Source organism: Solea senegalensis, linkage group LG1, assembly GCF_019176455.1.
Source record: "Solea senegalensis isolate Sse05_10M linkage group LG1, IFAPA_SoseM_1, whole genome shotgun sequence".
NCBI lineage: Eukaryota > Metazoa > Chordata > Actinopteri > Pleuronectiformes > Soleidae > Solea > Solea senegalensis.
Genome location: NC_058021.1, coordinates 15,223,218 through 15,249,747, shown reverse-complemented (window position 1 = coordinate 15,249,747; position 26,530 = coordinate 15,223,218). Strand labels below are relative to the sequence as shown.

Here is a 26,530-nt window from a genome sequence, read left to right as displayed (position 1 = left end):
CTCCACACTCTTCTCCCAAATGCTCCAGAAAATAATCCAACAGTGTTTTTTCCCCAGCTTGCTGGAAATGACCTAACGATTGCCAGGAAGAGGAATGTGAAGCATTCCCTGGAGCTGTTTGTGACGTCAGAGCACAGAGGAGGCCCCTGCACTTCCGCCAGCCTGGATATTCCAGAGCACACTCAGCCCAAACTCCCAACAGCTGGAGTCAACTGTTGCTGCCTCGCTCCAACTCCATAACAATCCCAAAAACACTCACAAACCCCCCCGCCTGCAAGCCTCTCTGCTCCTTACGTGAGGAGATGTTCTTCACATCTGGGCTGTTGTTCCTTACTGATGTGAGCTGAGAACTTCATGTCCGTACTTAAAACCCCAAACAACTATGACTGCCACAGAATTATTTTGAAACAACAAAGTTATTCACATGCAGTACTACTGTAAATCTCCTCAGCATTACTATGCATTTCTTTCTGCAGTAAATCAGTTTCATACTGTATAACAAAAGCCTTATTGTACAGTTTTTGATCACCTGTCATCAGGTAAAAAAAATGCGGAAATAGACAAAATAGGTTTATGACCACAATATAAACTATGTTACCCTGATCATATCTCAACATAGTTGAACGGAAAATGAACAAGTCTTTTAAAAGCATTTTTCTGTGGAATTTTTTCTTCAGTTTCGGGTAATTTACGGTATGTTATTGTATACTTGGGGCTTGTCAGACCGAGCTTGGGACAAGCAATTTCTCTTCTGACTCAACGATAAATAGGAAACACAGACGTTAAGAATTGAAGACGGCAAATGATCCGTCTTACGTTATCTTACGAATCAGTTTTCTGGCAGTCAGCGCAAGACGGGTGCCAATTTAAATGTCCTACAAACAGCCCTGAAGCTCCAAACATGCACACAATTAAAAAATTAAAAAAGAAAATACATACACATACACACATCTATATATATACACACACACACACATCTATCTATCTATATATATATATATATATATATATATATATATATACATATATACGTATAAATATATATTCACACATATATGTGTATATATACATATACACACACACATCTATAAATATATATATACATATATACGTATATATATACACACATGTGTGTATATACATATACACATATATGTATATATACAGATACACATATATGTATATATATATATATACACATATACACATATGTATATATACAGATACACACACACACACACATATACATATATATATATATATATATATATATACACACATATACACTATTTTAATTTTAAGATCCTATCTAGAATGGACAGGTGCTGTGCTGTAGGTCTTAAATATCACCATTGATAGCATGTTTTTTTCATGCAAAGCAAATCAGAAACTTGGAGATAACAAAGAGACGAGCAATGGCCTTGTTTTGAATAATGTGATGTTGATGTATATAAATTTGCATCCAACCTACTCTTTCTACCTACATCTGAAATCCTTGATAAGAATCTATGAATACACAAATACACAAATACACAAACTTAACGGCCTTAAAAATATACCTGGTGTCAAACATCCAAGTGAATACAACACATGCCTTTTTGAGTAAAGGGGTCTTTATAGTGTCAAGGGAGTGAAAACAGTTCCTCTCCAGGCTTGCGTCCATGATGCACCGGATAAATAATTAGCACAACTCTTCCTGAAATGCTGTAATGATATAAAAAGACTCAGCATGCTTTAACAGCAGTTTACCCATTCACTTGTTAGCTTAGCTTTCTTAAAGATGAGAAAATGAAGTAGACTAGACTAGTAGAATAGAAAGAAGAGCAGATTCCTACTTTAAGGCTGCAGGTACCACTGATCGAGAGGAAGAGGGAGACATACTTGTTGGACAGGTGATCTGATACTGCTGTGTTTAGGTTAATATTCTGTGGTGTGTGTCTTTGGCTCCTCCAGCAAACATGCCCTCTGTGTTTCAAAACAGAGAATGCTGCTTATTTGTACATTATCTGAAATCTAAATTTAACACAAGATGCTTAGTAATACGTTTTTCTGTGAGGTGACAAAGTCAAATGTGTAAGAACTGGTGATTTTTTTTTTAGGTGTTGAAGTTCTTATTCTGCCTCCGTGAACAGAAACAAGGATTTGTATGCTGCATCCTTCACCTGAAAACAGTATAAAGTTTAAAAAAAAACATGACACATATTGCATCCTCTCACCATGGCGGGTATATGTGGATGATATCTCTGGATGCAGGAATCAGCTGCGCTGCAGTCTCTCTGTTGAATAACACCAGCACACGAGTTCTGTCCTCAGGGACAGAGTTGCTGTGTTGGTGGCCCTCTCCATGAGGCTGGTTGGGCTCACAGAGCGCCAGTTGCATGCTGCACTCCTTCCGAACTTCCAGCACCTCCAGCATTAGCACACCAGGCCTGTCCACTGGAGAGCAGAGCAACAACAACACAGATGTTCAGTGTGCATCTGCAAACTGTATGGGTTTGCTTACAGAGGGAACCCGTGCTCTCACGGACTCTAGCTCTCTGTGGAAACCATTATGCATTATGAGAGTAATCCACTTTTAGCAACAGAACAATTTGCACTGCATAGCTGTGAAGCTGTTAGTGACTCAGGCTGAGGTGCGTATAAAATTGAAAGCCCACTGGGCAAATGTGCAAATTCTTGGAATTGTACCACTGCTGTGAGTGTACTTTTGGCTCCAAAATAAAGTAGTCAAAGATAAATAAGATGAATAAAGTTGACAGAGATAAATCAAGACAATGCCCCAAAGTTATAAATCAAAGTGAGATAAGAGCGCAACTTGGCTGTATGCAAATTCCAGGCGAATTGTGAAAAGTGAAGCACGTGAACGCAGTTATTGACAGTTGAATGTCAGTGTATGTTAATGCCTGAATGTGGCTGGAGGGGGAAATATTAATATAATAAGCATAAATCACATCAAAGGGATCGCTAGAGAGCTATTAAGTTTGAATGAGCGTTTGTCCAAACATGAATGTTCAATGCTTCAATTGTGCATTCAGGTCCCAGATTACAAAATCAGCAGAACAAACTCAGGCAGCAGGACAAAACACGGATAGTACAACAGTCTTGACCTATAATGATGTGAAGTCACAGCTAGAGCACTATGTCAAGAAAGAGATCAAGGCCTCCTGCAAGTTAATATTCAATGACTTGCATCACCCTCCAAAATGACTACAACAGAGATTAACATGTGTTCTGTAATAGAACACTCACCAGCTGGGCAGCACTGTCTTGGTATCGTTATTACTAAGAAGGTGCTTGAAGACAGACAAAAATACATGCTTTTTCTTCTCGAGGAAAGTCATTTGATTGTAAATGGATCAAAAGCTTAACACAAACAGAACAAGGGATCTTCAAAAGTCACTATAAGCCGCCTCATTTTCATCCTCTCATCAAGTCCTTACACACATCAAATCATTCGCCCCATTCAGATCTTATACTGACATCCATCTCGAGTGATCTATACATATGCGGACAGCACCGCCTATAACGTTCACACCTCACATTAAAGTGATCTTATGTGCTAAGACCACATAAGATCAGATCTTGCGTCCTCGCCCTTTTATCAAATATATATATATATATATATATATATATATATATATATATATATATATATATATATATATATATATATGTATACTGACATGTCTGTTGCGAAAGAGGAAGAAATGATGTTTATAACAAGTCTGACAGTACAGACGTGACTGCTGTAAGCGTGTTTGTGTGTGCCTCGGTGTGTATATGTGAGAAACAGAGACCAGAAAAGCTCTTCTCGCACTCCTGTTGAGTTTTACCTTTGAAAAACTGTATTGTGATAATCAGCGTTTATATATTGTGACAATGACTACAAAAGACTTAACATATGGGAGCTGATTAGTGTGAAATTACCACAGATCGATCAACATCAGCTGAAAAGGTGGACACTGCGGGGGGATAAATGCATCCCGACAGTTTTTTTTCCTTTTACCTTTCCACAATCAACTGTCACATTTATGTACCGCCTTGGCTCCCATTATAAGGAGATAATCAGCATCAAGAGAACAAAAGGGTTCGGTCTGTTACACCACGGAAAAAAAAAAGAACTAGGTAAGCAGTTTCCTGTCACCCACATACTTTGTTCATGACCTACAGCAAGCACTTCCTCTGTATGACCTCTTCGTATGATCAAAAAAAAGTCACACCTGCTTAGAAAGAGGGCATCATCCCACGCAGAAATCAAAGTTCATTCACTTGTGGAGTTCACCATTGATCTGTGAGTGTGTGTGTGTGTGTATATGCATGTAAAACATATTGCATGAGGTTGGTCTCGTATGAATCACCTGTTGCCGCTGTTGTTGATGAGGTGTCAGAAATGGACTGATGCCTCCACAGGCTAACAGCTGACCTCTGTCTGCACTGGAGTTGATTCAGCCTCTCAGCAAGGCCGCCCCTTTACAGCAGATAGGCAGACAGATGCAGATGTTATATGATGAACCCACACGGCACATGCGACCTGAACAAAGGCAATGTGCCGAACTGTTTGTTTCAAAGAAATTAAACTTTTCCCTGATGCAGACAGCAAGCTGTCAAAGACACCAGATAGCCATCTGTTAGCATCAGAGGACATGAAGACGGCAATGACATTTAGCACCCACATCATGACACCAGGTGTCCCTTTCATCGTCTGGAAACTCTGCCGCCAAAGTTTGACAATCAAGTCTGGCAACAAGCACCATGTGCTGCTCTCTAATTTGTATCCCTCTAGCATGAAGCAATGCAACACAGCGGTCAATATATAAACTTCCTGGTCACTTTCTTTTGCTTAGCGAGAGTAATCAATTCAACTATACATAAAACAATACTCTAACGCTGTAGGGGATGTTGAACTATTATTGCTTCTAATTTTCTTCCTCCATTATGTTTGTAAAATGTGTGGGGGAGCATTATAAACAGTTCAGTTCAACACTAGTGCAACCTCAACAATAAACATATCATTAAATTACTACTTCTTTGACAGGTTTCCATTAAAATGAATCGCAAATTTTTAATTTTGAAGTTCCGGTGAAAGAAAATGCTCCTTCAGTGTTTCCATCAACTACTGTTGAGTTAGTTCAGTGAGATAAGCAGTAGGTGGCACCAACGTCCATGTCGCTGCAGAGGGATAATACGCCACACCATGTTCGTAATTACTGAATGCCAGTTGCTGTCGATACATGGTCGTCGCTTGTTGCTGCTTCAATTCATCGCTGTAGCGTCGTTGCTGTTGCGACCACCTCCTGTATCCGCCATCTATGCTATTTTTCCAGTGAAGTGAAATGCGTAAAAGCGTGAGGGACATTTCAGTCATGTGATTCCTAAACGTCCGCTTTCATTTGCTTCATGTGTTTCCACTGCACTCATTCACATCTACCTTTTATCAAAACACCACATTTTTCTCCCTCAAGCAAAGAAAATTCAATGCGATATTTTTTTTTTCGAATCGTCTGTTTCCATTCAGCAACTGGAAAATAAGCATGACAGAAGCTTAGAAATACTATTTTTTTTATAAATGCAAAATGTACTCTATGCCTGAGCTGATGAATTAGATTTCACAGGTGTTATTTACTACTACTGTATGTGTGACACATACATGAGACAGTGTTGCACTTCATCGGGCAAGTCGGATATTGGCCAGACACACATGACTGTTAGACCTCATTAGATACAATTTCTTTATTTAAAGCCACAATAAAATGATATTTAATCACTTACGTAATTGAGTCTTATCTGGGAGACTGAAGGTTTACTGTTATCACAAAGCAAACCCTGTCTTCATACCTCACCTGAACCCAACTACATCATTTAAATTTGGGGAAAAGGAACCATTAGTACTCAATTGGGAATTAAAGAGCCAGACTGGATCGGTGCATTCCCAGTAAGACTAAATAAAATAAAAAAATAAATCAAACCTCTGAAACTTTCTTTTCTTTTTGGCAGAGTCTTCAGGGGTCTTGGACTGTCGCACAAGCAGTTTCTGAGGTGTTTGCAGCATCGCCTGAGCAGATCTGACCCAGTCACTGACTGACCTTCTGCTGCCCTCAACAGTTTGGAGAGGAAAGCTCTCAGAGTCCAGCCTGCTCGGGGTCACTGAGTCACCAATGTTTTCCCCATCAGACACATAGCCTGAGATCTCCAGCTCCGCCACCTAAGGATAAAGTACAATAATAATAAGTATGAGGATCAAATCTTAAAATAACACTGCACACTGAAATGACCTTCCCCGAGTTTCCTTCATGAATGAAAAACGAGTTTTGTGTGTGGTTTCCTCAGGTTCACTCAGCTCGTCAGCAACCTGAGAAAGCCAAAAGCAAAACTCATTTACTATGAATAAAAATTAAATGACTTCAGTGTGTTCTCCACCCCCCCCACGTTTGATCCACATATTTTTGTTCCTGCAACCAACCTGACTGTTGCCTGGTTGTGCAGGGAGAGTTTGCATGATAGTAATAATGATCATAATCATCAGAATAATTGTAGTAATGACAATACTGTCAATAATAATAATAATAATAATAATAATAATAATAATAATACTACACACCCAGTTTTGAAACATCATGTGTCGTATCACAAGTATATTCTTAATATGACCTCAGGATTCAGTTGATTACCACAGAATCAACAAAGATCAAATAAAAAAAATCAATGAACTCACTGATGCAGTGTGTGGTTATGGTACACTGACACACTGGCAGGCTGACTAATAACAACATGATACGGTAACAGAGCAATCTTTTTTGCTGCATCACTGCACACTACACCTGAGGGAATCAGTTCTCATGGAAAAATCCATGAGAAACCTGAGTTCTTGTCATGTGCTGACAAGACCAGCATACCAGGCTCTGTCAGCCAACACGCTCTCTTATTTGAATCAACTTGACCCTGCTAGGCGGCGTGCCAGCAGACGTCACACTCCAACCAGCCACAGAGAAAAAGGAACACTATGTTCCTGGCTCTGGCTCAAAAATGTCCTCACCCGGCACTAAAAGCATTGTAAGTGCACAGCTCTGTGCAGCCTCTTCCACTCTCATGTTTACCTGAACAAACAGTAGTAAAATTATGTTTATGGTCCTGCTCTGATGGTACAGCCCAGATCCAGCAAAAACCTGACGTGATGGTGGAGACTGTTCTTCAGGGACTTGGACTGAGCACTTGGGAAGTGGCCCTAACTCACAGCTCCACCTATCCACTAACAGTGTTAGCACAATAACACGGAGATCTGGCAGACATATGTCTCAGCCATGCATTTATCTAGAGTAATAAAATGACCTGAACTGCGATCCTCCCCCTCTGTAACCTGTTAGATCCAGTTTGATTTACATTTGGCGCTACAGGACTATTGAATAAGCAAATTCAAACTAGGTTAATCCATTTTGCTCCTCTAATTAAATCAAAATGTGTGCTTATAATAAAATAAAGCCCTAGAATATGAGGATGGCTCAACACAAACGCATAATATAAAATTATGATTGTGAATACACGCTAATCAAGCTGCCTATGAAACAACCCATATATAAACTTAAGTGCAACCAGTCATCTAGTGGGCCTCTGACCTCCAGCGTCCTGTTGGGTGATCTCAGATCTTTTCTGACACCAGAGAGCTGATAGCAGCAAATAAACTGTGACAAAAGGAAGTAGCTGGGTCTGTGGGGATGATGTTTATCTGTTGATATGCTTCCTCTACACAAACTGCCTGCACACTCAAGACAGTGGTTACTTCAATCCATCCCACCTTTTAATTACATGATTAATAATGTTTCATCAACACCGTGCTGTACTGTAGTGTACTGGAGATGACTCACGAAGCTTACACACTCTCTTCATTGATATTTTTTTATGAAGCACAATCTCGAAAGACACCTCAGTGATCTGGCACTCGTTAGATCAATTACATGTTGGTGTGTGTGTGTATGTGTGTGTGTGTGTAGGTGTGCACGCACTGCGATAACCCTTTGTGCTGTGTGGTCTTAGGCCCAAGCACACCACTCCTTTTACATTCTCTCAACGCGAGCCCTGCCTTTCACAAACACTGCTCCTGAATTACTTCTGAGAAGGAGTCAACAGAGAAGCCCACACAAGATTAAATACAAAGATAACACGTTTACTAATTATATAATCAGAAGAATTGTGTTCACTAAAATACACAATTCTAAAATACTAACTAAAAGTCTAGTCTAAGATGTCAGTGGAAATGGCCCTACATCTTTGAATCACTTGATTTGTCTTGTTAAAAGCACAAAATCCCCCCATTTAGGGAGAACTAAATCATTCAATTGATAGTCAATAATATAGCTATATTTCGCTCTTAACATGTTTTGATTTCAGAGGTTCAAATGATGAAACATGTCTTCATCTCGAATCTTCATCATGTGTTGATAGCTGCCTCAGATAAGTGAATGAGAGATTCACTCAGCGCTTTATTGCTACCTCTATGTTGTGAACTTTGACAGTTTGGAACTTGAATCTACAATGTGCTCAGTGCAGCTGCTGGTTGGAGCCTGTCAGGTTATTTGAGGACATTAAAACATGAGCGCAATACTCCATCTGGTGGAGAAACTGTAAAACAATAGAAGTAAAACAAACCCAAGTAGGTATAATGCATTAATAAATAAAGTAAAACATGTTAAATCTAAAATTAATTTCAGTATCAAGACATGAATGATGCATGAATATAATTTTAAATTTCAGGTAAAAAGTATGAACATTTCAGGTATGAAAGTATGAAGTCTTTCACGCTGTAATTTACAATGTACACAATGGACATTATATCAGCTGGTGTCTCACCAACACATGCTCGTGCCCGAGACAGCTACGTGCACTGGCAGCTAACATACACTTCTACATCTAAATAAATATACAGTCACAGCTACATGGACAGAGAAACTAGCTGGATAGAGCTTAAGAAAGTGTATGGCCCCATCTAGTGTCCTTTAGCAGAAATAACACCACTGACACAACATTGAAAGGAGGTTATCTTCAGGCGGACCAATGTGCATTAAGTGTTCTACACGCAAGGTTAAATAATTCTGAGCTTCCAGCTGAATAAATGAAGCTCACTTACATTTGTTGATTTGGGAATCAATTTCTTCTGTCCATCAGAGGATTCGGATTCACAGTCAGATATTTGTTGTCCACTGTCCTCTTCAGCGTCCTTGTCAGACTCGTCCAGATTACTGTCTGAGTCTATAACAGGGAGGTCGTCTAAGGAAAAGAAAATAGAAAAAGAAAATATTGCTTGGCTCTTATGACATGATCAAAGTTCCTCATAGGATGAAAAAAAGGATTTACACTGTTTACACATGTTCGTTTATCTGCTCAGCTCTAATATGCAGCTTATATGAAACAAAAAAAGCAACTTAACTGGAAATCAACATGTCAAGGATATCAATCTACTGCATCTCTGAGTCAGAAAACTGATATGTCTTTTTACCTTTATCAGAGCTGAGTAGGCATGGTTCTCTGGTGTAAGACCGAATGGGAGCCGAGGGTCGATGAGGACGTTGTTGCAGTGCACTAACTCTGGTCAGATGCTGCTTCTGTGTCTCAGTGTCAGACTGTTCACCGTCACTGGAGCTCCATGTGATCTGCACCGGGTCTTCATTGCATTGAAGGCCACTGGTCTGCACTGGGCAAACACGTACATAAGGAAGATGTATTATAGTTACAATACAGAGAAGGTAAACAATAAGAAACAAAGATATATGAGATATGTCTCTGAGTAACTCTACACCTCTGGAAACAGTCAGTCAGTCATCATCTACCGCTTTATTCTCCACCAGAGGGTCATGAGGGGTGCTGTGCCAATCAAAGCTACATCGGGCGATAGGCGGGGTACACCCTGGACAGTTCGCCAGTCCATCGCAGGGCCACACACAGCTAGAGACAAACAATCATTCACTCTCACACTCACTCCTATGGTCAATTTAGAGTGTCCAATTTACCTAATCCCCACATTGCATGTTTTTGGACTGTGGGAGGAAGCCGGAGAACCCGGAGCGAACCCTAGCACACACGGGGAGAACACGCAAACTCCATGCAGAAAGACCCTTGTTCCAACTGGGGCTCGAACCCGGGTCTTCTCGTTGCAAGGCGAGAGTGCTAACCACTATATCACCGTGTGGCCCCCTCTGGATACATTTATACACAAAACCACACTGGTGGTATCGGTAAGTGTATGTGTGCACTTCCCGCTGTCCAAATTAAGGGGGAAAAAGTTGAGGTTTGTCAATAATGGCTGAGCTTTACAGCCTTTATAACCACTGTGTTGCATGAATTACCTAAAGCCGGTGACAACTTTCGTATTGCAGACAGAGTTCTTCCTGATGACTTGAGGTTCTGTGACAAAAACAAAAAATTATCAACACCACCGAACAAAATTAAAGCCTTTTATGACAAAACAGACTGTAACATTTTCATAGTGGTCAAAGAATAATTGGAAACAAACCCTAAGGTTAGCCATTATTTGATAATATTTCAATATATTAACTTGGTGAACCTGGTATCATATTTTTGACTGGACTTCTCAGATGCATATAAAAATAACTCCTGGAAATGTAATTATTCAATTAACACAATTTTAATTTTTAAATAGATTACAGAAGAGATCAACACTCAAAGCCATAAAGTGATCAAAAAAGTAAATAATGTAGTGGTCAATAATGTTGCAGCAAAGTGCAATTATTAGAGATTATATCATGGTCAGTTATGCATCTGATTTATCTTGTGGGTCCTGCATAGGAAAAGTTAGGGGCTCATGCAGATGGATTGTGGGGAATTTTTGGGGGGAGTTGCCAAATTAATTTGCCTTTTACATGAGAATTATCGAATAATACAAAGTGAAGTTGTGATTCATCACACATTATATGTAGTATTTCTCTTGGAAATTCAAAGAATTAAATCGCAGAAGAACAACATGACAATAAACAGGCAAACAAACCTGAAAAAAAATCTAATAAAATAAATAAAAACTGTGTAGGGTTGATGTTAAAATGTCGATCAGTGTTTTCCAAAACATTGAAATGATGATGATCCCAAATGTTAAATGTTATTTGGAACAAAGGAATGAGAATATATTCACATTTACTATTCACAGAATTATTTAAATAGTTGAAGATCAATTTAGTAATTGATTATTAATCGATTCATCATTGCAGCCCTAAAACTGTGTCACTATATAAGTTAATTGTGTCATGGTGGTGTGTCATCTTTAAAAAGTGGGGCCCCATAAAAAGAAATTGGCAACCACTAGTTACCAAGGACTCATTGACACAGATTTAGATGAATGACAGATTAACAAAATTAATGAATCAATCAATGACTGAAAGTCAAGTGAAAAGTTCCACTCATCACTTGTTGAAAATTCGTAAAATGTAAAATAAAAGAAAATATTCAGCCGTTTTAAAATTAAATTGATAACTTTTTACTGAGTTATTGTGTTTAACTTAACTATAAACACCTGTAGAAAACACTCACTCTACCGACCTTTACTACAGGAGACTCCAGAAAGCTGCCACCACATTTCTCCCAGCTCTTGGCTGAAGAGCCTGATGACAGAGATGAAGGCTCTCTCTTCATACGTGGAGCACCGTCAATGACATCATCCGGGAAAAGGACACACTGCAGATCCCTGGGATACTTTTTACGCTGCACAGAATTCACTAGAGTCAGGTTAACGTTGCTTCATAACATTAAATTAAACACTTGCTTTGAAAGTACATTCTAAAAATCAGCAATGATGCGGAAATTGGCGCTCATTGTAATTCCAACGGATTTTATTGTGTCAGATGAATTGTTATAGTTGCATAACTGTGTCGTGGTGCAGTCACTTCATTATACATTTGAATATACGTGCCTGGCAGTGAAATTCCACTCAGATGTAGAGTGAGGCAACTGCAGCTGACAACAAGTGTTGCTCAAGCAAACTAGCCACTGTGGTTAGCAATAAGTGGCTAACACTTTAGCTAGCAAGCAAGCAGATTTACTTACCTTTCTGTGAGACATGGCGACAAAACAAAGTTCACATCACAGCTGAAGTTCACATGCCAGACAGCTAATTCTGTTTTATCAACCTATTCTGGTAAAGTGGCGGTTCGCCGGCAGTCCCCACTACTCATTACTGTGCACGTACAGCTAACTAACATGCACAACTAAAGTTGTTGCTGTTGCTCAATCAAATTGCAGAGACAGAGAGGGGTGCGTTTGATTATTCGACGGCGTGTACCGGAGGCGGGTAGCTGTACCTGGCTGTACGTTCAAAATACGAAAGGGAAATAAAAGGGATACTAAAGGAAAGAATAACGTGAGAACTTGTGTTTCAGTGAAAGAAGTCAAAATTATAAAATAAAGGTACACAAATGTACACCTGTAAAATGTATTCTATCAAAATTTCTAAACTAATACAGCTATGGAATAATAAGAGTGAAGTACAAAAAGTAAAGCAATACACCCCATTTTAAATAGAGCAACTTTTCACTGCTGCATTTTACATTAAAATGTTCTAAGCTTCTGCACACTGACAAGTTTTCATCTTAAAAATTGTGTAAAATCATGATTAAACCTAATAAAATACAGTATGTTGTTTAACCTACAAGCTTTGAATTGAAAAACGTTTAGATGTTGATACATCATACATTGTATATCCATTTTGCACAATTTTAACATCACTTCAGTTCACATCGTGTTTTTATGCCGCTTTTATTATCTTAGGATCTCAGTATTTAACGCAGCTCCTCCCTTTGGGTATGAAGTGTATGAAATACTTGAAAAAGACAAATGAAATGGAACCTTCTGTCTCTTGTCTTGCAACCACCAAACCTCTAACATGAGGCACAGCTTATTGAATTCTTCAAAATCTGACTGTCTGGAGTGACACGACAACCTCACATGGACTCAAAACATAATTTTATTTCAGCAAATCCACCCAAATTGCAACATCTTTCAAATAGCAGGTTAAACATACAAAAGCTCACTTAACATAATGTTTGTTTTTTGTTTTTTTATTAAATATGTAAAAAGCCAGTCAAGTTATTCACAAATAAAATGCAAACATGCAACACAGTTTTTGGGGAATGCATAATGAGTGGGACATGGAAAGAAAAACATTTACCATTCAATAATTATTGACAGTACAAGTTTACATTCCTTTTCATTTACACAATAATATAGGACTAAAGCCTCATGGTGCACTGCCCAATTCAGTATTAGTAAATGCAATATTAAGAAAAAGAGTATACAATGTACTTACTGGAATATACTATGGCAAATTACTCAGTGAACCGACTCATCTCCCTAAGACCAGTGGTTGAAAGAAAAACCTCGGAACTAAACAAACAGCCGAAATCTGAACAAACCACAGGTTCCAGATGAGATTTAAAACTTAAAACGCTGCATCATGTTAAGAAGACTAGTCCACAATGATTCTTCCCTTCCTATGTTAAGGACAAATAAAATTATTTTTTCTTAGCCTAACACCAAACTTGTATGGTGTGAGTATCAGTGTGGAGAGTACAGATTATCTAAAATGTTGTATTTTGCAAAGATAGCTGTCAAACAGTCATAAATTGGAATTATACACTACAATCAACTGTATTGTCCTCCTTCATGAGGCTGCAATTCAAAATATTTCACTATTTCTAAGGCTTTACAATAATAAATATGGTGAAAGTCTATGGACAGATTGTCCAATACAGAGTCAAATGTCAGTGCAACGTATGGAAGGAGATTAAATAAGAGCTACAATGAGCCCTTTTAGGGCTTTTCTTATTGCATTCTTGTGATTGATATTGTTGATATGCAAAATAAAAACAAAATAAAAGTGGAAATAGGACAGAAGCTGGGGAAGTTAACACTTGCACTGACAGGTAACATTTACCTGTCTAAATTTCAGCATTTCATCACATCTACTGCAGGATTTGAATTGACGTTTTTCCACGCACAGTCTTCGGAAACGTCTGTGATGGTCTGAGCTTGTCTACTGGTGGAGGTCGTCACCACAAACCTGCCACAGCAGTTCACCAAAAGTCACAAAAACACTGAACAGTGAGCAAAAGGATACAAAAAAATAACAGCTGTAATAGTGCTTCTATTCAGGAAGGTTGCTTCATGTGCTCAGTCTTGGAGAAGACAACAAAAAGAACCATGAGGAAAAATTAAAAATCCGTTCAACAGTTCTCACATATTAAAAACAGGGGTGTAACTGTATTGAAGGATGGTGGCAGTCAGTATTCATCCTGTTCCTCCTCCTGACCTTGCTGGTCTACTTCCTGTCCGTCACCCTCAGCCTCCTCTACTGTATCCTATGAGGAAAAAAAAAAGACAAAAGGACACACGTGTTAAGAATTCTTTGTAGCAAACACACATGATTACATGCCGACCTGTGATCTTATTTATTTCAACTGCACAATAACTTTCACATGATTTTACCACCAGCAAAAAAATGACACTTGCACATGGTACACTTATCAAAAAAAAAAAGATTGATCCCTGAATGACCGACCTGCTCCTCTGAGGCATAAAGGATCTCCATTAGCCGTGCCACCAGCTCAGCATTTTCGTCAACATGTTCCTGGCACAACGTCTCCACATCTCGCAGCTTACTGAAGTAGTAGTCCCTCTCACTCACCACCCCTTTCAGTGTCGACTGTAAGTGGTTCACCTAAAACAAATATCATAACATTATTTATTTTTAACGATTTGTAATTCATTTATTACAGTTTCATGTATCTAATTCTATGCTTTATCCCTTTCAAAATGCTTTTTTAGCAAACTGCATCAGTGCTGGAGTGGACAGATAAACTGGCCTGCAGAGATACTGGAGAATCCAAACCCAATTAATATTGTGAGAAGTCATAAGATCAGTTTAACAATCACAGTGACTAGCACAGCACTATTATGTAACTGATGCAAGTTGTCAAGACACCAGAGTGCACAACTCCTACATGACGTAGAAAAGTAGTGCTAAAACCAAACATTGCCCAACCTATTACTCAATGGGCTGCAACTGATTTTAAGATTGTCTATTCACGAATTTAGTCAGGTAAATATGCTTCATCTTTCTTATTACCACTTCACAAATGTTGGCACAAAAAAAAAACAATATTCAATGAGATACAGTAGGTTTTCATTGGCTGCAGACCACACCACATGAGCAAACTACATCTTGGACCTGTCTACATGTGCAGAAGCATGTTGGAACAATTACATTAGACACACACATCTTCTTCTTTACTGGACCGTGTATGTGTAGCTCTCAGCCATGTACAGTGCCTCTTGAATATATCTGCATGTCTAATGTTTTGTTCCACAATGAATCACAATAGACACGCCATATATTATGTCAAAGCCAGTAGTATCTCTATTAGTAGACCTACATACATCTAAAAATATAGAATAAACAATATAGACAAGTATTATTATGCAGTCAGTATTCAGATGAAGATTGGCATAGAATATATTGTATCCACAGAGGATGCATAGAAAGAACAATGAATAGTCTTATGTTGGTGTGGTAAGAAGCAACGAGATTCCATGTGTGTTTGTGACAATCATTTGTCATTTTGGAAAATTGTTTGTTTGACTGTTGTGGATATTCTTGGCTGTGCTAATCTCAGCTGACATAGGGCAATAGGCAGGCGGGAACCTGGACAGTTTGCCAGTCCATCACAGGGCCACATACATAGACAAACAGGATATTCTAGTATTTCTATTAATTCTTAAATAAATGTGTTAGATAGTAGGTAATAGATAATGTATTTGTACATGTATTTACAGCAATTAAATGCAAATTTTGTGGATTGTTCGACACTGATTTTATGCTTTTGTTTGTTTCTCCATTCTTCTTTGCATATTAATGCTGTGCTACAGCTTAATAAGGAGCCACAAGTGAGAGTGTTTCGTTTTATTTCACTGTAATTTTGTTGTTGTTGTGATAGAGGTTTTTAAATCCTCCCTCTAACAAATACAGAGCATTTGACAAGTCTACACAGAGTGTGAAGTGGGAGGTAGAGGCATAATTGACATAGTAGATTGATAAATAAGTTGATGAAAATTGATGATATGACGATATGACCAACCTCCTCTGTAAGCTGTGTGACCTGTGCTTCCAGGTCTTTCTCCCCTTTGGCTGGAGTTGTAATTGCAGGGACCTTTTTGGCTGAAGAGGGTCGGGATGTCGGTGTTGCGGTTTTGGGGGTGGTCGAGGTTGACCTTGACGCTCCTGGAAGCAAATAAAAAGCTCATTACTCAAGGACAGGCCTGGGTATTGAACATCAGTACAATCTGGTATCGACTGGGTGTCACACAAACTTCCTGATATTGAAAATTTGTTGTCATTCAATATCACATTTCAGTGCCTAAGGAGTTAAACTCATCAGTAACAAAGAGCCAATAAGCATCCAGCATGCTGTCTGACTGAGATCTGAAAGTGCTCGTGATTGGCTGTCTCTAGAACCAAAAGGAGAAGAGGAAGACTGAGCTTAACATGCGTGTGTGAGAGGGTGTGTCTGTGTTGTGAGAGGCTGGTGCTTGTGTAATGAATGAAGGTTATGTCGTGAAGATTTTAAGTTCAGGGAATAAATATGAGAGCAGAAAGTTGCTCTATTTTGACTGCAGAAAGGAGGCCAGCAAAAGCTGTTACTATAATGTGTATTTCTGTCAAAAACAGATTTAATAAAATTGGTTAAAAAGGGAGGTATGATGTAATTGCCCATCAAAAGAGTAACTCTGGAAGGGATGAGAATTTAGATCGAGCCGTTTAGAGTTTTTGCTGGATAAATACTGTATTTATATCTTGGCAGACATGTCAGGCCACAAGCATTTATGTTGGCGCAACTTAAATCAGTGTTTCTACCACCATCAAAAATAAAAAATCACTTGAAGTGTACCTGCAGTGGGAGAGCTGGCTGCGTGGTGAGACTTCTTCGGCAGATTAAAGATCTGCTCTCCGGGGTCAGGTGGTGGGATGGCATCCTGACCCTGTCTGGCTGCAACTGGGTCATATTCTTTACCATCGTAATTGGCATCATAAAACTTCTTAAACCACTGGATGAAATCAAGATTGTCCTGAAATCTGCCTTTGACCAGTTTCTCTACAGGAATGATCTGAATCAAGGGGGTGGGGTGGGTGGGGGGAGTACAAAACATGTAAATTCAACCACATATTTTGTGGAAGATAATGTAGATGAATAATACTGAAGATAAGTAAAATAAGATTCCAAGCAATTTTCTGCAAAACCCACCTTGTCCACATTCATTCTTTTGAAGGACGCCTGCAACAGCTTAAAATTGTGGATGTACTCATGCTCCAGTTTGGCTTGAAACTTAACCTTCTTAAGACTGATGCAGCCAGGGAAGAGCAGATCCATGAACTGGCAATAAGCAGCTCCTAAAAATGTAATAAGGAGTTAGTTGGGTGTATAATGTACAACACATTGACGCCACAGGCTTGGATTTATCACGTCTGTTTGTTTTAGCATGACAGAAATCCCCTGGAATAACAAAAAGCCTGGGAGCCATTTCTGTGTCTAGACCACTGACATTTTTTCCTTAAAAAGAAAACTATTAATGCATGTTCTTGGTGGCATGGTTAATATTAACTGCCTAACTTTTAACTTTTATCCATTTGAAAACACCAGCTTAACCTGGTAGTGATCAGATTACACAAATCTGACAAGACAACACACAAGAACTGATTCACATTGAAAAAAACTTACACCTAAACCAGTGTGAGTGTGCAAAGCTCAGTTTGTGTCTCCAGATAGTGACTGAAATTGGATTTGGATTACTTGGTCACAGCAGGAGAGCACGGCAGGCAACAAGTTTATTTATAGACAACTGTTTGCCAGCAAGAGGTGAGCTTGTTTCCACAAGTTGCTTTAACTGTCAGCTTACACAGAAAATGAATTGACCCCAAAAGACGTAATCTCCAAAACACGTTACCCATCTCAAATTGTCTCTTTTCAAACTTACACAGGAAGTAGAGGGTACAGCATGTGATTGAGAGACACAACAATGTTTTGGTTCAGTTCTCACCTGAGGAGAGCTGCTCCACTTTCGTATAGTTTAAGCAGAGAATATCGTTTACCCAGGCAGTAATGTCATGCCTGCTCATAGTCTCCTGGGTAATTGAGGTAGAATATACGTTGACCGCCATCCCCCAACTGCAACAGAAAGACAATAACATTTAATACTTTAAACTTGCGAAAAGCAATGCTAAAACAGGAGGGAGCTGAAAAAATGAAAGAAAAAATCTAGCAAGCTATTTTGAACAGCTTTATTGATTTTTATTAAAAACAACTTACAAAAAGGGACTTCACATCACATCAGTGATTGCTTAATTGAACTGTTCGGTTTACCCTATGACACGGGAAGCCACACAGCAAGACTGCATTATTAAATGATCTTTATCAGTAGCATTTACCCACATGGCCAGAGTGACCCATGGATGCAAGTCCAAGGGGTTTTTCAGTCAAATGTATTTCTTAGCTCTTAGTAGCAGAAAAATCATTACACAAATTAAATATGTCTTGGCAGCTAAAGTATACCAAGCACAGTAGAACATTTTTTTTACCAATTTCATAGATCATGTAGAGAAAATTGCACATCGTCCACCCCATTCATTAAGGTATTCATTATCTATACCACATTGCTGCAGTCTGTGGTGCTTTTAAACTACAATTATGTATAATTTGTACAGATAGGTGTTAATAGTATTTTATTTATATAAAAACAGTGTGTGATTTATGGCTGGGCAATTACTCTGTGACGTGTCTTTCTGTGATATGTCTTTCTTCAATTGCAATTCAACAAATATTCAATGTACAGTATATTCATGCTTACTTTGAGGTTTAACACTTCACCTCAGATGTGCAAAACATTTCTGTGTTTAACAAGTTTTATTAAAATAAATTACAATTGACTGCTTTCTTTGCCTTTCACTTAAGCAAAAAAAAAACAATCAACCCTTTATCATCTGATATTTATAATCAATTAATTGAAAAATTGAACATTTTTATTGTGATGACCTTTTTGGCCACATCTTCCAGATCTAGTGCAGTCATCCTTTAGGTCTTCTCCAAAACACCACAACATTCCAACTTCCTCAACAGCAGCACAGACCTATGCAATCAATCACGATCAATATGGTATTAAATCTCCCCAAATCATTATTGCCTGCACAAGAACTAGCACACCAGGGTAGGCAGGATAATAATAACCCTTCATCATTAAATTTGGGCTATGGCAGCACTGCAGGAACCGAGATTCTCTGAGAAGGGAGGAAGGAAACTGGGCCAGAGGATCCCATGTCAACAAAGCGGATGTTCATGTGTGCTGCTGCTAGCATGCTTTGTTAGCCGGGACAGGGCTGGGCTGATGCCTGCACCCAAACAGAACAGGGGTGATATACAGGTTTGTGTGACAAGTACTGATGAGTCTGTGCATGAAATGATCGATCCACACAGACACAAACTGTGATATAAGAGGTGGTGTAATCACGTAACTGTGGGGCGCCATGTCACGATGGGAATATTCTAGCAACTGTCGGTGCACTCCTGTCATTTGACAAGCTGCACCGTTTCCACGGCTCCAAAAAATCTGCCCACACACACACACACACACACAACATTATACAGCAGCCAACGACAGCTCCTTGTGCCACACGCCAGCACAAACCACGGTTTCATACGAAAAATGTACGCCATAATCACAGGGCTAACATGAGAGGAGACTGGGAGACAGCAGGGGAAGAGGAGCGGATGGGAGCAAAGCTTAACCGACACACGTCGAGGAGGAAGAGAAGGAAGAGGAGGGGGAGGCCAGAATGCAGGGTTCTGTCTGCACCATTTTTAATGATCTTTTTTATTCTTACATGAAATCACATGCGGCATTTCACTGGTTTACCTGTAGGCGCGCTCTCCCCGCACTGTATTTTTCCTGTAAGGAATGATGTTGGTGCCGTTGTCCGGGACGATGTCGTTGTTATTCTCTCCATTTGGGGAAAGGGCTTGGGTGGGACCGGGCATTTGGGTCTCTAAAATGTCGAACAGATATTCTGTTCTCTGTCTGGCCAGGAAAAAAACAAACACCCAAAGCAAAGAAACAAGGGACGATGCGAAATAATAGAAAGTAGCGCACCTCCTGTGGGGCTCTTTGCCTCTCAATCTGCCTGCTTATTCTTCACAAATCTCTACCCTAGTAATGACGTTGCTGCACCACGTGACCGCCGGGGTTGGCTGCCTGCTCCTAATGTTGGGCTATTTCAGTACACACACACCAAATTACATTGATCACTTGTGTGCTTTTAACATAATCGTAGATGTAGGGCTGAACAATTAAATATTTTCAAACTGAAATTGCAAAGGCTGCATATTTAAAAAACATCTTTGATTGTATTGTTTTATGCCAATTGAAAAAATGTACAATTAATGTATACAGATTAATCTGTGTGGCCGATTAACAGGTTCTTTTTGTTTTAAATAATCTACATTGACTATTATTCAACGAATGGCCAGTTATTACCTATGTATGAGACCATGTTTACACATTTTTTTTCTCGAAAACTTGATGAACGCAGCCAAGTCTTGAAAAAGCTATATTTTCCACCAAAGATTAATATGATGCAGTTTCTTTTGATTACATGTGTTTAATTTTTACAAGTGTACTGTGGTCCAGACTGAATTGATAGACTTTAAGTGTTATTCAATAATTGTTTACAGTTTCAGATGAAGGAGAGGAAGAAAAGTGGCCATCTATTTTGATGGTGCGGTGTGTCAATCGCAATTTAAATCTATAAAGCAAAAAACCTATATAGCAAAACATATGTGCAATTAGATATTTTATTTCATTTGTTCAGCCCTAAAAGGAAACAAGCAGGCAGATTCTATGAGATAAAAGTAGTGCTGATGAGAATAATGACACACTGTATGCAACATTATGCTATTTTGATTACTAACCACAGGGAATTAAAGATACCGCTTCACTTCAAAACACCATATTTGATGTTCATGAGCAGTATATCTACATTTCATAAATGGTTTTTAAACACATTATATGATGTTGTAGTAAGCAGCACTGCTACCATTGATTCAAACAAGAGTTATTCTATAAAATAAATACAACTGACAAAGATATTCATCCATTTTACTATTGTAATGAAAAAATGAGCAGCATATATAAGAAGTACACTTTATACTGTAAGTTAATTGTTGACACAAAATGTCAATACTTTGACTGAATTTTTTCTGTCAAAATCACTGATTCCACCTTTTCTTTTCAGACGTTATGGGTTTGTACTGTTAAAACAGTCCTGCAGCTTTTTAACAATCAAGCACTTTAAATAGTTTTAAACTCCATTTACTCTATCTATAACTATTTTTGGGAATGAGAAAGAAAGAACAGATTCATCAGTAATAAAACAGTATCTGTTGTTTAAGTGCTGCTTCTTTTTTTATTATTATTATGTAGGTGCCTGTATGTTGAAACTTACTTTTGCTGAATTGACATTCACATCTATCAAGTTAGCTATAAATGCACATGGTTAGTAATCAATTATAAGAGGCATGATGGAAAACTGACAGCTCTGTAAACAACACTGGACTTCAACACCAGATAATACATTGCAGCTATGATGATGATTTACACAGGAATTTAATGCAAGTATGTCCCGCTATTTATAAAATATTTCCATTAACTAGCAATGCTCTTTTACTGCCTTGATTTTTTTTCATGCTTCATTTCTTATTCTGCCTATGGCATATGCTATTTTATTAGTGTGTTGCCACTTAAGTTGAAAACAGAGGTCTTCATCAGTATTTCTTTAAATCCAAACACAGATAGAGAGGTGGGTGTACATCATGAGATCAATATAACAATCATGCAGTCCACAGGTCAGCTCAGAGTCTGTGCAATAATGCTTGAACAGCTTTCAATTGGGTTGTGTGATAGTGAGTCCACCAAGTAGTTTTATTGACAGGAATTGAATGTTTTGTCTAACACTTGATTTTGCAACTCTTTTAAGCTGACTGAAGCCCTCAGTTGAAATGAAGGAATCTTCTGATTAATAGATTGATAATATTAAAACTGTCAATTACTGCTTTTAAAATATGTGCATGTGAAATACTCAACTATTGGTTATCAAGCTGTAGTCACTTGAACTAACTAAAACTCTAGTGCCACCATCTGGCCAACGTTGATGTCACATTTTGCCATTGATATAGATAATACATGCCCACTTTTTTTTTAACCTCTCAAAAAGAATTTGATCAATGAATCAAATAAAATAAATTGAACTCATTTTACCAAGTAACAATAATCATACATTCTCCTTATGAGTGAAATATTTGTTTTGCCTTTGTATCTATTCTCCTTATTCACGTATTTGCATTTAGGGAATTAGGTAAATTGGACACCCTAAATTGACCATAGGTGTGAGTGTGAGAGTGAATGGTTGTTTGTCTCTATCTGTGTGTGGCCCTGCGATGGACTGGCAAACTGTCCAGGGTGTACCCCACCTATCGCCCTATATCACCTGAGATTGGCATAGCACCCCCGCAACCCTCTGGTGGAGGATAAAGCGGTAGATGACAGATGGATGGATGGTATTTGCATTTAAATAATGTGAAAACAAGAAATAAATCAAGGCAGTCAACAGGTTGAGAGAAATATCCATTTCTACTTTGCAGTAAAAATGGAGGGAAATAAGCATAACCAGTTACTTCACTGGGTCATTCTTAGGTCCTTACACAAATTCCTGCAGAGCCAAACACAAGTCACAGTCAAGTTAAGAACTAATCTTATTAAGTGGCCAAACGGTGGACTCTAAGGAATTCTCCTCTAGAAGCCAAAAGCATGCAGAACTACATTTCCACTACAGTAATGCTTAGAGCATATTAGACTGGACAGTGACAACTGCAGCTGATTGTTTCATTACAATCATTCAACCTGCAGCACAACCTTCTTTTGCATCAGATGGCAAGCAGTCTGTAACTTCAGTGGCAGCACATTTTTGTCAATGTTGGTGTGCCACTGCACTGTAGGGTGAAAAAGTCAAAGGCAGGTTGTCACTTACCAATCTGAATGGCCTTAAAGTGCCACTAGGGTATAGCAGCATGCACAACCTGCTTTTTAAAAATGTTCAGAATGTGGAGACTATGATTTAAATACATAAAGCTCAGAGGGACATACTTGCCCTCTGAGCCCGTTTGTGCTCACAGATTCACCTGTAGAGGGATTCTCCTCCGAGACGCTCTTAAAGAAAAAAAAAGGAGGAGGTAAAGAAAATGAAAAGAAAAAGAAAAGAAACCTGAACATCTCCAACATTCAACATCAAAGGAATGATTATAGGAATTTAAAGAAGCTGCTTTTTTTGTTTGTTCTGGCATTAGGCACGTTTTGAGTACGGTAACAGCAGGGTTAAGATTTATAATTATGGTGGCCTAAGAAGAAGTCTTCTGGTGAGGTTTATCCCTAAAGTGGAAAAGGGTTATTTATTCATGCTGATGTTGTACATTTGTATACCTTTTAGTGTATTTTTAGTGCTTTCAAAAAGGAGGATATAATCATCACAAAACTCAGCAACAAAATGCAGTCTGTTTACCTATGTTTTTTAGTTATGCACACAGACATGGTGTCGCTTCTGCACCTCTAACATAGATTCATTCATGCCAGTGAATGTATAGGCTTAAAAATTCAATAATGACAAAAAAAGCAAACATCTAGTAAGCCATACGCTTGGTTTCCCTCCATAATGACGTGAGTATACAGCCTTAATATATGATGTTTAGCTTTTAATCCTAAGGTTGTTCCATTACGACAGACATACTGTAGCAGCCCTCCAATCTTTCTTCATTCATATCTCTTGAGCTGGTCCATCAAGTAAGTGGGTGAGAAAGGATGGCAGCTCCACCAACATAGAGAAATCCCTCAACATTCATAAAATAACAAAGTCATTGGCCTGAGCTGAAGTGTGGACAGGTCATCAAGGGTTCTGAAATATTAATCCCAGAAAGACAAATCAGGGTGTGTATAAACACTTGACAGGAACCACAAAACTAAAGAGGGCAGGGAGGACCAGGGCCAGTGAGGAGGGAACACTAATTCATCATGTCTTAAAGTTTAAGATGACTCAACATGAGAGGAAAATTTTCATTTGCTAGGTACAAATAAAGAAGAAGGTAGGGCATGTAGGCATGGAAAAATATGAAACGTCAGTAATATTGCGACCAAAATAAAGTCACAATATTACTAATTGTAAAAATAAAAACTCAAGTAAGTTACTAAAAGTTACTAAAAATATACATTTTTAAGTTTAGTAACTCAAGTAAGTTAATAAAAGTTACTAAAAAAATACATTTTTAAGGGGACATTTTTAAATGAAAAAAATAAATCGTAAACAAGAGCATTAGGAATCCTGAGCTCCTGGGATGACTGGTGCAGCTCCCCCTTGTGGCACTTCCAAATATATCACTAGGACTGTATGTTGGTGAGATAAACAAAATTTTTTGTTGAAACGTGTTGCAAATTTTATCAAATGTCCCAAAATTCTATATCAAAACAAACAAAATATTGCAGTTACTTACATATATTTTTAATCTAAGGGCCTGTCCACACAGAAATGGGTTTAGGTGAATATGCTTCTTTTTTTTTTGTCGGAGAGGCGTTCTGTTTTTTGAGTGGGAAGATCTTAAAACACCGGTCTTGTGTTTCCGTGTAAACGGCAAATACAGTACTTTTGGAAAACAATGACATCATATTCACAGCTCTCCCCTGCGCTGTTAATTTTTTGACCTATTAAGTTTCCATTAAGGTTTTTAAAAGGTACGAATCGAAAATACACTGGTGTAAAGTACCTACCGGGTCACATAAAATAATGTGGTGCAACAAGCAAAGCATCACTTATTGGCAGAAGCCATAGTTTGTACCAGTGCACTGACAACAGTACAACAGCATTGAACGCGACACAACAGACAACAACACAACGTTGGAGGACATTCAGCAGCTCGAGCAGCTTTTTTTCTGCTCAGTTTGTCTCAACAAGATGTCAAGCTTTGTATGAGAATGTTAAAGAAACACCAGTCACAAAGGAGTGATGCTTTTCTGTCACCCAATCAGCTGTCATGGGTCTAGCTCCATCCGTACCATACCGTACCATTACTCTGGTAACCCAAGGGAAAGGTGCAGAAAAATGGAATGGTTGGGGTCGGTTATTTTAGTACAATTCGTAATGTTAATGAAAAAAAAACTGTTGCACCCAGTGTTTGGCAAACAAGCGGCCCCCAAACAGCATCTTACATAGGACCCCCATAAAGCTAGAAACGGCACTGGGAGAAGCTAAACATATTATTAATTACCCAGATAATGGAAATTCACCCCAATCAACTTATAATTAGTGCTTTTTAACGGGATGCACGAGGATACGGAGAACTGTCCCATTCTTCGGGGTATGGTCACCCCATCATCTCGTCTGTGTTCACTACTTAGCTAATGGGCGGGTATGGAGGAATGAGACAATTCTATCCAATAAGTGTTAATTTCAGAGATTTATTACTGAGGGAGCGTGAGGTAATTCTACCCTGTATGTGCTAATTTCACAGTATTTTTTAAGCAACCCTGTGAGGAGGCAGCTAGCTGCTGTGAATGAAGCTAACTCTCGTAAAGAAAGACAGTGATTTAAACACATGCTAGTTACGTGGTCAGTGAAAAGAACAAAACAACAGTGTTTGAACGAGACAGACTCGTACTTACAGTGACGGTAGAACATCTCGTTCCGCTAACCGCCAAGTTACAGTAAGCTCATTAACACATTGTTCAGTTCAGTGACAGTCGACATATGCCCTGACCCTGGGTTAACATCACACAACCACGTCAACACGCTCCAGGCTTTTTTTTAATGCACGTACACGTATAGTGTTGCAGCTTTCAAATGAAACTCGACATTGAAATTATTGAGCAAAGCAAACGGGACTCACCAGTGAACTGCGACCCGTAGATAGATAGAGGTAACTCAGGTTACAAGGTGTTAAAAAAAAAGGAAAGTAGCTGTTTTCCGGCTGAGTCACCCCACCTTAAACGTCCCAGACTCACTCACTACAACAGCGAGCTGAGAGGGGACACCTGATTGGACAGGCTGTCAACAAAGTGGCAGCTGATTGGCTCGCGGGCGACATCTGTCGTGACATTAACCAATCACGTCTTGATGCGTTGATCACTGGGAAACGTCACACAGGTTTCCGGCTTGACCGTGTTTGTCGTGTATTTCTCCTTCATAAAATCGCAAAATGTATTATTTATTTAAAATTAAATGTTCTATTTTTTATATATGTGTATATACGTGTATGAACACACACACACACACACACGTTATTATATAATATATAAGCTTTTAATTTTACACACACATATATATGTATGTGTATATACATATACATATTGGAATATTTTCTTGCTTTTCTTTTTACAGTTGTGGAATATTTTCTTGTAT

The 26,530-nt window shown here is 38.6% G+C and overlaps 2 protein-coding genes across 4 annotated transcripts in view; both read right to left on the bottom strand.

Annotated features, from left to right (window-relative positions):
• spidr (scaffold protein involved in DNA repair) overlaps nt 1-12,230 on the bottom strand; it is a 34,115-nt gene extending 21,885 nt beyond the window's left edge. The window contains exons 1-8 of the mRNA XM_044028917.1: nt 12,043-12,230; nt 11,539-11,700; nt 10,335-10,392; nt 9,488-9,682; nt 9,119-9,258; nt 5,967-6,202; nt 4,359-4,468; nt 2,217-2,436 (exon numbers count right to left, since the gene is read on the bottom strand). Of these exons, the coding sequence (XP_043884852.1) occupies nt 2,217-2,436; nt 4,359-4,468; nt 5,967-6,202; nt 9,119-9,258; nt 9,488-9,682; nt 10,335-10,392; nt 11,539-11,700; nt 12,043-12,057 (1,136 nt within the window). The 5' untranslated portion in view covers nt 12,058-12,230. The remainder of the gene's footprint in view (nt 1-2,216; nt 2,437-4,358; nt 4,469-5,966; nt 6,203-9,118; nt 9,259-9,487; nt 9,683-10,334; nt 10,393-11,538; nt 11,701-12,042) is intronic.
• A 710-nt stretch (nt 12,231-12,940) lies between these two features.
• Nucleotides 12,941-26,129, bottom strand: mapre2 (microtubule-associated protein, RP/EB family, member 2). Of its 3 annotated transcripts, XM_044035099.1 has the most exons (9): nt 26,019-26,129; nt 23,271-23,298; nt 19,954-20,083; nt 18,085-18,212; nt 17,292-17,437; nt 16,938-17,154; nt 16,128-16,270; nt 14,552-14,710; nt 12,941-14,351 (listed from the first exon to the last, which is right to left on the bottom strand). In XM_044035099.1, the coding sequence occupies exons 3-9, from the start codon at nt 20,073-20,075 to the stop codon at nt 14,274-14,276; spliced, it is 993 nt and encodes a 330-aa protein (XP_043891034.1). In that variant the 5' UTR covers nt 20,076-20,083; nt 23,271-23,298; nt 26,019-26,129; the 3' UTR covers nt 12,941-14,273. The 3 variants fall into 3 exon arrangements, with proteins under 3 accessions (XP_043891034.1, XP_043891043.1, XP_043891026.1); XM_044035108.1 differs by lacking the exons at nt 19,954-20,083; nt 23,271-23,298 and having other exon boundaries at nt 26,019-26,128; XM_044035091.1 differs by lacking the exons at nt 23,271-23,298; nt 26,019-26,129 and having other exon boundaries at nt 19,954-20,676.
• Between the last annotated feature and the right edge of the window lie 401 nt (nt 26,130-26,530).